The sequence below is a fragment of the Xiphophorus couchianus genome, chromosome 13, assembly GCF_001444195.1.
Source record: "Xiphophorus couchianus chromosome 13, X_couchianus-1.0, whole genome shotgun sequence".
In the NCBI taxonomy this organism is placed as follows: Eukaryota; Metazoa; Chordata; class Actinopteri; order Cyprinodontiformes; family Poeciliidae; genus Xiphophorus; species Xiphophorus couchianus.
Window position 1 is genome coordinate 23128244 of NC_040240.1, and position 14727 is coordinate 23142970.

The 14727-nt window shown below is 38.5% G+C and overlaps 2 protein-coding genes across 2 annotated transcripts; both read right to left on the reverse strand.

The window, feature by feature from the left end:
• Nucleotides 1–5365: 5365 nt before the first annotated feature.
• On the reverse strand, nt 5366–8658 carry LOC114156479 (hereditary hemochromatosis protein-like). Its single transcript, XM_028036943.1, has 7 exons — nt 8229–8658; nt 7859–8113; nt 7505–7771; nt 6770–7060; nt 6565–6693; nt 6262–6303; nt 5366–5855 (listed from the first exon to the last, which is right to left on the reverse strand). The coding sequence occupies exons 1-7, from the start codon at nt 8287–8289 to the stop codon at nt 5815–5817; spliced, it is 1086 nt and encodes a 361-aa protein (XP_027892744.1). The 5' UTR covers nt 8290–8658; the 3' UTR covers nt 5366–5814.
• A 749-nt stretch (nt 8659–9407) lies between these two features.
• Nucleotides 9408–13747, reverse strand: LOC114156478 (major histocompatibility complex class I-related gene protein-like). The gene is made up of 6 exons (XM_028036942.1): nt 13385–13747; nt 12976–13239; nt 12598–12882; nt 11653–11982; nt 11207–11302; nt 9408–10876 (listed from the first exon to the last, which is right to left on the reverse strand). The coding sequence occupies exons 1-6, from the start codon at nt 13428–13430 to the stop codon at nt 10797–10799; spliced, it is 1101 nt and encodes a 366-aa protein (XP_027892743.1). The 5' UTR covers nt 13431–13747; the 3' UTR covers nt 9408–10796.
• Between the last annotated feature and the right edge of the window lie 980 nt (nt 13748–14727).

A 14727-nucleotide genomic window follows, 5' to 3' on the forward strand; every position in this document is an offset into this window, starting at 1 on the left:
TGGAGCACACCCTCCGGTCCCCCTTTTTGAACAGGGGGACCACCACCCCAGTCTGCCAATCCAGGGGAACTGCCCCCGATGTCCATGCGATATTGCAGAGTCGCGTCAACCAACACAACCCTACAACATCCAGAGCCTTAAGGAACTCCGGGCGGATCTCATCCACCCCCGGGGCCTTGCCACCGAGGAGCTTTTTAACCACCTCGGCAACCTCGCCCCCAGAGATTGAAGAGCCCAACCCAGAGTCCCCAGGCTCCGCTTCCTCAGTGGAAGGCATGTTGGTGGGATTGAGGAGGTCTTCGAAGTACTCTGCCCACTGACCCACAACGTCCCGAGTAGAGGTCAGCAGCACACCATCCCCACTATAAACAGTGTTTGTGCTGCACCGCTTCCCCCCCCTGAGACGCCGGATGGCGGACCAGAATCGCCTCGAAGCCGTGCGGAAGTCTTTCTCCATGGCCTCTCCAAACTCCTCCCACGCCCGAGTTTTTGCCTCAGCAACCGCCCGAGCCGCATGCCGCTTCGCCCGCCAGTACCCATCAGCTGCTTCCGGAGTCCCACAGGCCAAAAAGGCCCGATAGGACTCTTTCTTCAGCCTGACGGCATCCCTCACCGAAGGTGTCCACCAACGGGTTCGAGGGTTGCCGCCGCGACAGGCACCGACAACCTTGCGGCCACAGCTCCGATCGGCCGCCTCGACAATGGAGGCACGGAACACGGTCCACTCAGACTCCATGTCCCCCACCTCCCCCGGGACGTGTTCGAAGTTTTGCCGGAGATGGGAGTTAAAGCTCCGTCTCACAGGGGATTCCGCCAGACGTTCCCAGCAGACCCTCACAACACGTTTGGGCCTGCCAGGTCTGACCGGCTTTCGCCCCCGCCACCGGAGCCAACTCACCACCAGGTAGTGGTCAGTGGACAGCTCCGCACCTCTCTTCACCCGAGTGTCCAAGACATACGGCCGCAGATCCGATGAAACGATGACAAAGTCGATCATCGAACTGCGGCCTAGGGTGTCCTGGTGCCAAGTGCACATATGGACACCCTTATGCTTGAACATGGTGTTCGTTATGGACAATCCATGGCGAGCACAGAAGTCCAGCAACAGAACACCGCTCGAGTTCAGGTCGGGCGGGCCGTTCCTCCCAACCACGCCCCTCCAGGTCTCACTGTCGTTGCCCACGTGAGCGTTGAAGTCCCCCAGCAGAACAAGGGAGTCCCCAGGAGGAGCACTCTCCAGTACCCCCTCTAAGGACTCCAAAAAGGGTGGGTAATCTGAACTGTCGTTCGGCCCGTAAGCACAAACGACAGTCAGAACCCATCCCCCCACCCGTAGGCGGAGGGATGCTACCCTCTCGTTCACTGGGGTGAACCCCAACGTACAGGCGCCGAGATGGGGAGCAACAAGTATGCCCACTCCTGCCCGACGTCTCTCTCCCTGGGCAACTCCAGAGTGGAAGTATGTCCAGCCCCTCTCAAGGAGACTGGTTCCAGAACCAGAGCCATGCGTCGAGGTGAGATCGACTATTTCTAGCCGGAACCTCTCGACCTCACGCACTAGCTCCGGCTCCTTCCCCACCAGAGAGGTGACATTCCACGTCCCAAGAGCCAGTTTCTGCAACCGAGGATCGGACCGCCAGGGTCCCCTCCCTTGGCCGCCACCCATCACACAGTGCACCCGACCCCTATGGCCCCTCCCACGGGTGGTGGGCCCATGGTGGTGGGCCCATGGGAGGGGGGGCCCATGTTTCCTCTTCGGGCTGAGCCCGGCCGGGCTCCATGGGTAAAAGCCCGGCCACCAGACGCTCGCCATCGTGCCCCCCCTCCAGGCCTGGCTCCAGAGTGGGGCCCCGGTGACCCGCGTCCGGGCGAGGGAACACCAAGTCCAACGTTTTTACTCATCATTGGGGTCTTCAGGCTGCACTTTGTCTGGTCCCTCACCTAGGACCTGTCTGCCTTGGGTGACTCTACCAGGGGCATAAAGCCCCAGACAGCATAGCTCCTAGGATCATTGGGGCACACAAACCCCTCCACCACGATAAGGTGGCAGCCCATGGAGGAGACATCTCAGGATACAAAAACATGCCGCTAAGCACACTGGGAAATTTCTCCCTCTCCTGTCTTTTTCTTCTTTCTGTTTTTTTATGCTAACCTAAAAACTCCAGTTTACTCAGCTCTTGTAGTTTTGACAAAATTAATTTAAAAAAAAAAATTTAACACAACTTAAGACTTACTGTAAGTTTATCTTTTCACAAACTCACACATTTAGGTTCAAAATCTAAAACTCGGATCTGATAAATTTATTTTATTTAAAGAGTAGAAGACAGTAGAAACAACTAAATTTGACTCAAATGTTTTGCAGTGTTCAGGCTCATCAGCCTCACCTTCATTTTTAGGACTTCGGTCTGCCAGTCACTAAACATGTCGTGAAGCCGGTTTGTCACCTTAGCAACCATTCCTATCCTGCGTTGATGAAATGAGGAAGTTATGGTTAAATTCTAAACTTGAGTGAACTCCTGGCATTGATTTATGCTAAAAGTGCACTACGTCAACATTTCATGTTTGGAAAATAATCTGTATTTTCTATTTGTACCAGATGTAACTAATGTAACTGAATTGTTTGTGTCATGATTTGCAGCATTTTTGTCATTTTCATCATTTCTGTCAGGTGAAGGTGGAGTTGCTAGACAAGCCCATATAAATGTAAGGAGATTTCTGCCATGTCACTTGCAACCGTCATGTAATTCTAACTAACCCTAAACAAGTAAACTTGGTCAGATTTGACTTCAGATCAGACAATGAAAAAAATGTGTGTTTTTCAACATGGCCACTGACAGATTGTTTTTCTGCCATTAGAACACTGAGTAACATTGACAACATTAAGACCCTCCTTTTGACTCTGATTGGTTGTTTTTAATTGGGAGCGGTGCATTTCTTCAGTAGTAGCTCAGGGAGGAGGTCAATCTTTTCATAGATTGTCTCATATTATACTGTCACAACATGGTAACGGAGTGTGGCAGATGTCACGGTCGGACAACCAAGAAACAATGACTTTGTTGTCAGTTCACAAAACAAAAACAACTTGTGAAAGTGCAGGTGGGGTCAGTGTGACCCCACCTGGATCCCACACAAAGTAAAAAGCTCACGCAGGGTCCATCCAACCCCTCTTAGGACTGCGGGAGTATTAAACAAATTAATATTTTACTACAGTCGCATATTCTCTGTTATTCTTGCTAACATTTGTCAAAGTTTGCTGTATTTCTGGCCACGTCGGATAAAAGGTTTCAACACATACAATGTATGCCTTTAATAAATTTGTCGACAGCCATGTGAATCTTCTAGAAAATCTGGAGGTCTTTGGCATTAGATATTTCAGTAAAAGTAATTGCTCCCCATATCATAAATAGAAATGTAAAAAAGTTAAATTAAGCAACATGAGATGCTTGACTGATGTATAATTCAATAATCAGTTTTTTTAGGGGTCCGTACTATTTAATATTATCTCAGATATTTGTCAGATATTTCTAAACCAAAAATCTCAATAATGACTTCCAGTTGCTGGATGTAGATTTTTTTTTTCCCCAAATGTAAAACAAAATAAAAACGTTTTAAAAAAATATTTATTCCTGTAGTTGCAAAGTTTTTAATGATTTTAAATGACCCAGTGTGTTTTTATTCCTACTGCGTTACACAATATTTGGCCATTCATAAAACATTAATCAGTTGGTTGGTTGAAATAATTTAGTTTCACTAATGTATTATTTTATTCAGACACTTACCACTCATATTAGATATTTTGGAGATATAGTTAGAGGCCAGACTGAGATTGTTTTGACATGTTCAGATGAGACACAATGATTACATGAAGACATGATGTTGGAGCAGAAAGGTGAGAGACCAAATGGAGATTTATGGATGTGGTGAAGTTAGATGGTGTAATGGTAGACGATGGAGAGGACAGGACTAAATGGAAACAGATTATTTACTGGGCAAACACTGAAAGGAAAAGCTGAAAGAGAAGAAGATACATACCAAAAGCATGCATGTAAGAGACAATTACTTTTAGGTAGTTCACTTTTCAAGAGAAATTTTCATGAAAAGTTTTGAGCATTTTAAAAGCAACACTTCCCTGTCCTTTTTTACTTCTGCTTTTATTACTTCTGTTTCACTTTAAAAATTGAACTATGGTAAACAACCTTTAGGAAAATTTACAACACTTAAAACAAATATAACAGGTTTTTGGTGCTTTCTTAGAAGGGATTTTTTTTTTTGTTGAAATTTGCAGTGTTAGCTCATAAATGAGGAAAAAAATGAAAAAAAAATAATTCCTCAACAAAAAAGTGACCTTCATGTACATAAATTTTTATCTTTTAAAATGTGTCAACAAAGTTAAGATCTGAGCTAGATTTTTTTATTAGATATAAAAGTTGCAAAGTAGTACAGGATTGCTGTGTCTGTATAAACAACAAAAAGTAGGCTAGCACTACTGGTTTTACTGGTGCAGTAAAACCAGTTTTTCCCACTTTGTTGCACCACAGCTGGTAGCTTCGGAGGATTCCCCATAGCTGCAATCGGAACCCAACTTCAGCAGCTGTTTCATCCAAACTATAAAACCTGACAGTGGACATGTGTGTCCATGAGAGCCGCTCACTGAAACACATGTTCTGTCTGAGGATCCACACAAAAAATAATAGTCTGGAGTTCTTGCATTATCTTCTAATAAAGTTGCTAAACTTCAGCTCACTGATAAAGTACTCCTGTTAATTCCTGTAAAGCACTTTGTATTGCCTTGTTGCTGAAAATGTGCTATATAAATAAAATTACCTTTACTCATAGGACGCCATCTTTTTTTACAGCCAAGTAGAGTGCAATGTTAACCAACCAGTGCTAACTAGAAACAACCAATCGGAGCCAGGAGGCGGGTCTTAGCGCTGTCAATCACAATGTTCTATGGCACTGCTCATCTTTCCCTCTCCATCCCCCCTTGCTCTCTGCTAAGCTGCAGCTAGCATAGCCTGTTGTGAATGTCTAGTTAGCACGGCAGATAAATGGTTTTCCTGCTATTTATCTCATATTAGCACATTTAGCTGTGAGTACAAGAGATTGATTCGCAGTGGAAAGACAGTTTTCTTGGCTCTAACTGGCTGGTTTTGGTTGTTTCTTCAGATGGCAATAGCAGCTCAGGAGGAGGTGGAGGAGATTTATCTTTTCACTGATTATTTGTCTCATAGCAGACTGTGACAACATGGTGACAGTTTTAACAAATATGGAGAAAAAAACATACATATTTTATAAATGTTACGTACTGCGCCTTTAACTAGGATGTGGATACTCAGTTGAAGAAACTCAAGGACAGGAAGCAAACTATATGATGACAACATATACCCTTTAATTAATAACATACTAAACAGAAACATTGATCAAAATATGGAACAAGAAGAAGTTAATTGAGAATTATATATTTCTGAAAATATAGTGATTTCATAATTGCCATACAAACCAAATTATTTCAAGAAAGTCATAGCTACATAGAGTACAAGTTATTGAGTCAAACAGGTAAGATACTGTAAAGAAGAAACTGTCTTCTTTCATTCATTAAAAGATTGCTTTGATATCAGTTTATTAAAAAAAGTTAAAGCAAAATATGTAACAAGTTATTACTATTTTCCAGTATGCTGCCTGTTTAACTTTTCACTGAAAGAGACGTCACACAATAATATTTTTAAGGAGTCGCAGGTAGTGTTGGTTAAATTACATTCCAGCGCTGTATCCGTTCTTCTGATCCCACTCAAAAAACAGACTTTGATCACAAACTTACTCTAAATCCAAATAATGTTGACAATTTTGTATGGTGGCTGTCAAGAACAAAAAAACAGAAATCTTAATTATTTGAAAATAATCCTGGTGTAGTCTTGTTTCAGATTTTAAAATCCATTATGCAATTCTATTAAAATGCATCATTAAACGTCTGGAGTCAATAAAAAACTTGTTCAGATTAAAAAGTAATGTATATTTCTATTTATCAGGCTATATATTTCCAGCATAGACATCCATTAAATATAATCCAACACTACTCAGTTCTGATAAAATGTAAAAAAATAGGTTTTTGAAAAAGTACATGTTTTAGTTTCACAATGCAATTGCTTCAACATATACACAGAACTCAAGCAATAACTTTTATGCACATCATGTCCAATGAATAAAATAAGAAATATTTTAGCAATTATGTATGGGTCAGTGTGTGTGCACTGAAAAACTTACTTGGATAGTTGGGATATGAAGGTCTGTCATTGAAATGTGAGGCTAGTAGGAAAAAAACATTAGTATTTTATCACAATACAATATATTTGCAATGTAGCTCGTTCATGTGAAAACAACACAACACTTAGTAATTAACTTGAACTTTTACATTACATTAATAACTTTCAACTTAGCAGGTGTCAATACAAATGAGGTTTAAATTACAAATATGAAGAATTTTTCACTCATATTTAATATCTTCTTTTGTTGTAAAGTATATAAAAAAGTTAATAGTCGGTATATAAAAAATGTTCAAGTGTGTACCGTTTAGAGAATTTTTCCAAAGGAAGAGTCCAGTTATGCAGAAACACAGCAAAATCAATCCGACAACAAGTCCAATGGCCAAATCAGCAGGAAACTTGGAGGAAGAGGATGGAGGCGCAGGAACTGAAGCTAGGATTAGACATTCTTTTTATGACAAGGTTAAAGAATAGATATTTAATCTGTGCAATTTGTGATGAGAGCTTACCATCCTCAGTAATTTCCTTTTTCAGTCTGGTTAGTTTGGTTTTATTACCAAGCCTAAACACACAGTCATATCTCTTCCAGTCTTCAGATGCAATTGATGAAACATTCAGGTAAACACTCATCTGGTAAGTGTTATCGTGGTTTGGGAGGATCTCACTGGGCTCCTTATCATTTTGAATCTCCATTCCATCTCTCATCCAGAACATCCGAGCTGTGTTTGGGTAGAAACCTGTGGCAAAACAGTTGACAAGAGAGGAAGGGGTCTTCTGGAGGAGAACAACAGAAGTGAGGTCTGTAGGAAGGAGACAACAGAGAGGAGAGGACAGAGGATAAAGAAAAGAAAAGTAAAATGTTTAGGGAAAAACAAGAGGGCAGCAATAACATAAATGGAAGATATATGAATCTTGCCCTTTGACTGCTGGAGAAATGCAGTGCCTTGCAAAAGTTTTTCACCCCCCTTGTTTTTGTGTCAAAACACCAACTGATTGGACAAGCAGCAGACGCCTTAGCAAAGTTTTTCTGACCACATGGGCTTCTGAAAGAAGTCTGTATCTTGCTTTACTGTTTTGCCACTAAAATCTGGTCTTTATTTTGTCTTACGGAAAGTTAACAGATATAAAGTGAAAAAATAACCAGTTTTATGATCTATTGATGTTTGGTGCTACATTAAATCTAAAGCTGAAGAAAATCAGAAACTGAATGCCGCATTAAGCTGACAAAACAATGCACCACATACCTTCTCTCTGCAGAGCGCTGCGAATCACAAACTCGTTTAGCACCTTAGGGCAAGTCAGTGACAGAAACACCTTTGTGTTGTTTAATCTCTGCTGGTCTAAATTCAATTCCAGTGTAAAGTTTTCAGCCAAAGTATGCTGAGCAATCCAAGTCAGATTTTTGAAGTCTAGTTTCATAAAATCTTCTCCATTGTAGCCACACTTCTGAAAAGTGACAACTTCAGCAGACTTTTCATCCAGTTCACAGCCGCTCATACACTGTAAAACAGCTAAGACAGACAAGATTAGAAAATTAGAGTGACTTGTTTTAAAAAAAAGAGTATTTAACATGTAAATATCAGGTAAGAGCACAGTACCTTCAGTTCGGTTTAGATTTGCTGTCTTATTAAAGTAGGATATTGTAAGGTTTTCCAGAGAGTTTAATGTTTCTTTAGAGAATATCGTCGACTGATTGGAATCTGATATGTTCTTCCAGAGATTTGAGCTTTGTTTTCTAGTTCCATTGCTGTCATAGTAATCCACTTGGATGTCGTCAACTACTGTTGTAAACAGGTTTGGAAGATTTTTGATCCCAGTTGATATAATGGCAAAAAACGTCAGTGAATTTTTGACTGTGGAGAAAAGATGTTAGATTATTCACTTATATGGTCAGTTAACATCAGCCTACACAAATCCCCATCCACACGTAAATGGTTATATTAGTGGCATTAAAACTGGTTACCATACCTGATGATGAAGCCTGGCAGAGAAGAAGCAATATTAGTATTTTGTTTGTATGAAGCCACATCTTTTCTAGAAAACCAAGCTGTTAAATCATCTCAGTGAAGTACATCGGTTAAGCTGAGAGCAAAACCAAAGAACAAGGCAAAGCGACTACAGATACTTGAAACAAGAGCCGCCTTCAATCACATTACCTGCCCCTTCCACAGCGTTTGAGGAGGAATAGAAGCAGGAACATTAATCAACAATGAGATGTTGATATATGTTTAACAGTGTCATCTGTTGATTTCTGAAGGTGTAACTTATATTTCCATTTTCCATTAAAAAGACTTATTTTGGATCATGTTACAGTGCTAGAAGGAAGAGAGCAAAACAACTTATCTGTAATTATCTTAAGAATGTCTTCACAGTTGTATGGTGTTATGCTTTCCTGTTAGACTGTGACATTGATGAATGATTTCACTTTGAATGGTTCCTGATACTGTCTAGTAGACATCCTTCATGTATTTCACACCTGATCTCATCAAACTGGATTTGATGCCAAACAGGTAGCATACTCCACCTTGGCTTTTGTTTGTATTTGTTGCTGCTATTTCTCTTGGCTCAGTCTTGATTTTTTTCTGTCTTCTTTTTTAAAAATAAATACCTGCCCATGTAAAATATACTTTGAATTTGGCTTATTTTTAAATGATTTGGTGCTGTTTTCTAACTAAATTTAATTTCATATTATTATATTAATTTAAAAAATGTGTGTACTGGATGTTGTGGTGATGCAGGGGTTAAGCACGCAGGATGCAGTAACTTCACATGTAGCAAACGTGGTCAGTGTTTGTGGAAGTAAACATGAATGGTTCTGGTGGAGCATATCTTGCTTTCTTAAAGTTGGAGCCAGCACGTTAACAGCTTAATCCTTGTTATCGTCCGCCATGGTTATTTATTTTTCCGTTTCTGCGTGTCAGGATGCAGAACAGTGACTTTTGTCAAGTATGAATGACGAATAGGTCGGATGAATGCGACCTGGCCGTACAGACACAGGTCACATTTTAAAAGTTCAGACACGTATCAGATTCAGGAACACATATCAAAGTAGTCTGGGTCTCATTTATAAAAAATGCAACATGTATCTGATCTTGTCTGACTGTCATGACAAGATTAGATACATGTTGCATAAAGGTAAAAAAATGTTGGATTTGGGTCACTTCAGGCTGCAGTGTGAATTTATTCTAAAATGCCCTCAGGTGTGAGTGTGAGTGAGTGTATGCATGGTTAGTCGTTGTGTGTCTTTGTGTTTCCAGCACTGCAATTAACTGGGCTGGCAAGCTTTCTACAGTGTTCTTTGCGTGTCCAGGACATTCTGATCAAATAAGTTTTATCTGCCTGAAAAAATAAAGATCCAAACACAATGAAAAACAAATTAAGACAGTGTATTGTTGTTTCTGTTTTGGTCTGACAAGGGTCTAGCTTATTAAAGATTACCAACAAATTTATAGCTTATGATTTCTAATCAAATGAATGATACAATGTAATCTGAACCAGAAGTATTTTAGCCTAGAGGGAGTTTCTTTGTCAAAAGAAGAATAAAGTCGAGCAAAGAAGAAAAGCAGGAAATAAAAACAGCTCAGATAATGAATGTTTGGCATCAAATTACCTTTAACAAGATTTAATACAGGATCAATTAAAGCATGTTTTAAAGTCACAAAAAAATAATACCCTCAGAAAAATTATTTCAGTTCCCCTAATAGCTTTGCTCATCACTTCAAAGGTGGATCCACCCTGTAGGGGAAATTCATTTCAAATGCTTGACATTTTATTCTTTTAGTCATCAACCACAACTTCTTGGAATGGCAGGTGTGGTTAGGAATGAAGATATACCAGCAAACTAAAAACTTTGTCTCATTTCAGTTCTTCCTTCAGCATAAAATATACATAGAGCAATAGCATACCTAAAAACACAGAGACATGTTTCTTGCTAAAGTAAAGAAACGGTCTAATGATTACAAGTGTGGGGATAAAAAATGTTTTTTAACTAAATGCTCAGATATTTAGAGCAGAGTTTCATCTCTGCCCGGCTGATCATTGTTATGTCTGCTTTCAATTGGTGATCACACGGCCCCTCCGCCTCACTTAATGCTCCCTTCATCACCTGCAGTCTGAGGCCTCCACCTTGTGGAGACTGATTGAAACAGCTTCTCTGGTAGGTTTGTAAAACAGTTGATGTGCTGCTCTCAACCACATGGAGAGAAAATGGCCTCAAAATACCTGTGCTTGTGTAATACTGACAACTTTTGAACTTACAAGGTTTTTTTTGTACTTTGTTCAATCAAAATATTGCATGCTGAATTCATTGCTACACGGACAAAGAACAAATTGTTTAATAGAAAAAAAACACTTCCTGCAACTACAATACAAAATACAATGTAATTACAATACAAAATAAATGGTTTTCTTAAATTAGGCAGAGTTTAATACATCTTTACAGACTTGCAATGAAGAACTCAAAATGTTTTGAATGCAAACTTGGTTCATACAATCAAAGTTACTGAACATAATAGTCTCTTCTGCTCTAAACTTGTTTTAACTGTTAGAGTCCAGATTTGACTTCAGTCTGGTTTCTTGATTGAGTCTCTCAGACAATTCAATGCTGTTGATGGGAGCTGTAAGGTAAAGAAAAATGAAAGAAAAAAGAGTTAATCTTTAGAAGAATCTACAATATAAATTGTTTATGTTAATAAGCGATAAACAATAAGGGGCAAGGAATTTGTCAATAAATCAAAGACGTGTTAAAATGAGAATAAATAAACAAATCTGGGAAAAGATAGATTTACACTTTATTTGAGTCTTGCTCATTACTTGTACTGAAAATGGTAAATACAGAACCCCAAAATTATTTTTGTGTTCGTAGATGTCATAATTTGAATAAAACAAGTTTAGTTTTTAGTTGAGATTATGAGTCTTGTCCAGCTCATCACTGGCGGTTTCCTTACCTTTCCTATTTTTGATGACTGTAAATCCAACAGCAGCAACAATTATAACAAAAACCCCTGCAGTAATGATCCCAACTATCATGCCAATGGGCTTTTCTGGACAGAAAAAAAGACAACAGATACAGAAAAACATGCTTCATAAGAGATGCATAAACTGTAGATTAAGCTCTACTGAAAACTGTATAGAAATCAGTATATAATAGTACTAGGGAATAATATCTTGAAAGTCTGTTAGTGGATTTATAAAGTAATTTTAATCTCTTCTGAAGAGGTTCAATAATGCAGGAGAATAAAGTTGTATTTGAATGGCAGATAAACCTTTTTTTCAGTGCAAGGGTTGTCAGAGCAATCAGGGTGAAAATGACAAAAAAACGAAGATGTGTTGTTGAAAAAGTTGTGTTAATTAAACTTAAAAACATTATAACAAACAGAACATCTTTTCTTACCCTCCTCATTATGTTTCTGTGTCTTTCCCCAGTTGCTTTGGATCTTTTCTTTCTCCAGTCTGCTGACAACATCATCTTTGACATCCACCAGATGAAACACACATTCATATCTTTCCCAATCTTCAGGGTTCACAGATGAAACATTAATGTCTGCTCTCATCTGGAAGGTGTTGTCCTGGTTACAGAGGATCTCTGTTTTGTCCACACCGTCCTGAATCTCCTCTCCATCCTTCCTCCAGAACATCGCAGCTTTGTTGGGATAGAAACCAGTAGCGGAGCAGCTGACTGGAGAGTCAGGAGACTTCTGGAGGAGAAACACTGAGGGAAGAACTGAGGAGACAGATGGCAGCTTGAGATCTACCATCAAATTATTTTCTATTATGTAAAACAGATTTTTTTTAAAAATGTATGGAAATGTGAAAATCATGAAAAACTCTAAAAGCAATTAGAGACGCAAAACAGTATCACTTTTTTCATAAAATATTTAGCTCTGAGATAGACAAAAAAATCACAAACAGTATAATCATTAACAAAAAAACATGACAAAGGAAATAAATGATACAAGAAAAATCATGAATACAACAATTAAAAAATAGATCTTTTGGGAATGAATGACTAAAACTGTCTTCAGCTTTTTTATAAATTAATAATTATCCTGACAACAATGTACAAAAAAGAAGAAAACAAAGAGGAGCAGATTACACAGTTAAGTTGTAACAGTCTGGAAAAAATGATCCACTCCAGATTTATGTAGCTCAGATTTTGGTGGTTTTTATGGCCTGTCCAACATGTTGTAATCAACTGATGAAAAGTCAGTTTAAGTTTTAATGTATTTTTTCAGTATACTGAATCTGTGTAAATGTGACACTAGAAATGTGACCACTACGCTCTATCTCAGCCTGGTGAATGTAAAATGTTTGATCACACCATGCTGCTCCGACTCACCGGTGCCCTGCAGAGGGCCTTCGTTATTGGCCATATATTTCTTCAGCCAATCAGGGCATATTTGATTTAAGAAGTCCTTGTTGCGCTTCAAATGGTATGTAGATTCATCAGCTTCCCATTTTGGTTTGATGCTGGCAGCCTGGGGAGTTTGAGGAATCCATGTCAACTTCTTTGGGTCAAATTTGATGAAGTCGGCTCCATTATATCCAAACTGTAAAAACGAGGTGGTTTCTTTTGTCTTTTCCTCCCACTTACAGCCAATAATAACCTGTAAAATGTGAACAGCTGGAGGAGAAAACAGAAACTGAGATTATGGAACAAATTTATTAATGGTAAGTCATTGCAGCTCAATTATGAATATGACTCTTTTTACTGTACCTTCACTCTGGTTCAGGTCTGTTAATATTCCCATCTTAACCTTGAGATAATCAGACATTATTTCAAAACACTGTTCAATATACCAATCAGCAATCTGTGACTCAATGTTTATTAATTTTTGACCATATTTTGGGTTTGCTCTAATATTTTTGTTGCTGTCGCAGTAACTTGTTGGCAGCTTATCCACCTGGGTGGTGGTTACAAAGTCTGGAAAATGAGGGAGTCCAGAAGAGGCAGTAACCAAAACTGTCAGCGAGTGTTTTTCTAGAAGAGAGGTTTAAATGTTCAGCACGATACAGACATGTTCGACTTCAGCAGGTTTTTGAATGGAGCAAATTATGAAAGTCAAAGCAAACTACAAGGGATAAAAATAGACACGATTTTTAAAAAGGGAAAAGCAAAAGCTTACCTGGTGATGAAGCGCCACATAACAGCAGAAAAATTAACATCCTCATTTTGTCACACAAAAGATAAGTGGTGATGTTAGGACTGAAATCCTTTACTTTTCCTCAGAAACTGTTCATCTAAAAGGAAAAGAATGTTCTTTTGAGAATCCTTGCTTCATAAAATAGAAAATGTGTAACAACCAGAAAGAAAAGCGATGAAACCTGATTGTATAAATTGTCCAAACTGATGAGCATCAGCACCACATCTGGTGCGTCATTTCAAATGATCCGGTCCTGATTTTATGGCTTCCTCACAACAAAGAACAGCTGCTTTCTTGAAAGACGGCCTCTCACCACCAAGCACCGACAGAGCACCGAACTTTACTGTATAATATCTGAAGGTCGTTTAACTTGCAAATGAATATTGCAAATTTTAAAAATTAGATTGGTTTTAACACAGAAATTAAAGTTCATAAAGTTGATATAACAACAAGAAGCAAGTTGTCTAATCATTGTTTTTTTAAGTTCATTAATGGCAAATTGTGAGTTTTAACTTAAGGCAAGGCAACTTTATTTATATAGCACCTTTCAGCCAAAGACAATTCAAAGTGCTTGTACAACAAAGTTAAAAACAACATACAACAAGAAGATAATAATAATAAAATTAAATTAAAAACCAAGCAGATTAAAAATAAAGATTACAATTTAGAATATAGTTTAAAGAAAAGTGTAACAACCAGAACTTAATGCTGTAATTTAAACCAAGTAATTATTTCACAATATATGTATGGGAAAAAAACTGCCTCACATAGTAATAGAGAACATATTTCTCTATTATTTTTACTCAAGTTAAAATAACAACTTATTTTACATAATTCTTGTTTCAAATTGCATGAACAATAATTCTGATCATATAATGAATTTTATTAAACATCACAATGAATTCTGCTCAAAAACATTTAGTGTGAACAGAACATTATCCTCAAGCTTTGCAAACTGTCAGCTGAATTAAAATGAACATTTGCCTTAATAGCAAACAAGAGGCAGATCAATGATCAATGATCAATGATTAATGACTTCCATCTCAGGATACAAAAACATGCCGCTAAGCTCACTGGGAAATTTCTCCCTCTCTTGTCTTTTTCTTCTTGCTGTTTTTTTATGCTAACCTAAAAACTCCAGTTTACTCAGCTCTTGTAGTTTTGACAAAATTAATTTAAAAAAAAGTTAACACAACTTACAGTAGTAAGTTTATCTTTTCACAAACTCACACATTTAGGTTCAAACTCATATCTGATAAATTTAATTTATTTAAAGAGTAGAAGACAGTAGAAACAACTAAATTTGACTCAAATGTTTTGCAGTG

Coding starts and splice junctions, on each gene's coding strand:
- LOC114156478 (XM_028036942.1), bottom strand. CDS start 13,430: ATGAGGATGTTAATTTTTCTGCTGTTATGTGGCGCTTCATCACCAG. Junction 12,883..12,975: donor AGACCTGAACCAGAGTGAAG/GTACAGTAAAAA, acceptor TTTCTCCTCCAG/CTGTTCACATTTTACAGGTT. Junction 10,877..11,206: donor AGTCATCAAAAATAGGAAAG/GTAAGGAAACCG, acceptor TTTACCTTACAG/CTCCCATCAACAGCATTGAA.
- LOC114156479 (XM_028036943.1), bottom strand. CDS start 8,289: ATGTGGCTTCATACAAACAAAATACTAATATTGCTTCTTCTCTGCCAG. Junction 8,114..8,228: donor CTGCCAGGCTTCATCATCAG/GTATGGTAACCA, acceptor TTTTCTCCACAG/TCAAAAATTCACTGACGTTT. Junction 7,061..7,504: donor CAGCGCTCTGCAGAGAGAAG/GTATGTGGTGCA, acceptor TCCTTCCTACAG/ACCTCACTTCTGTTGTTCTC.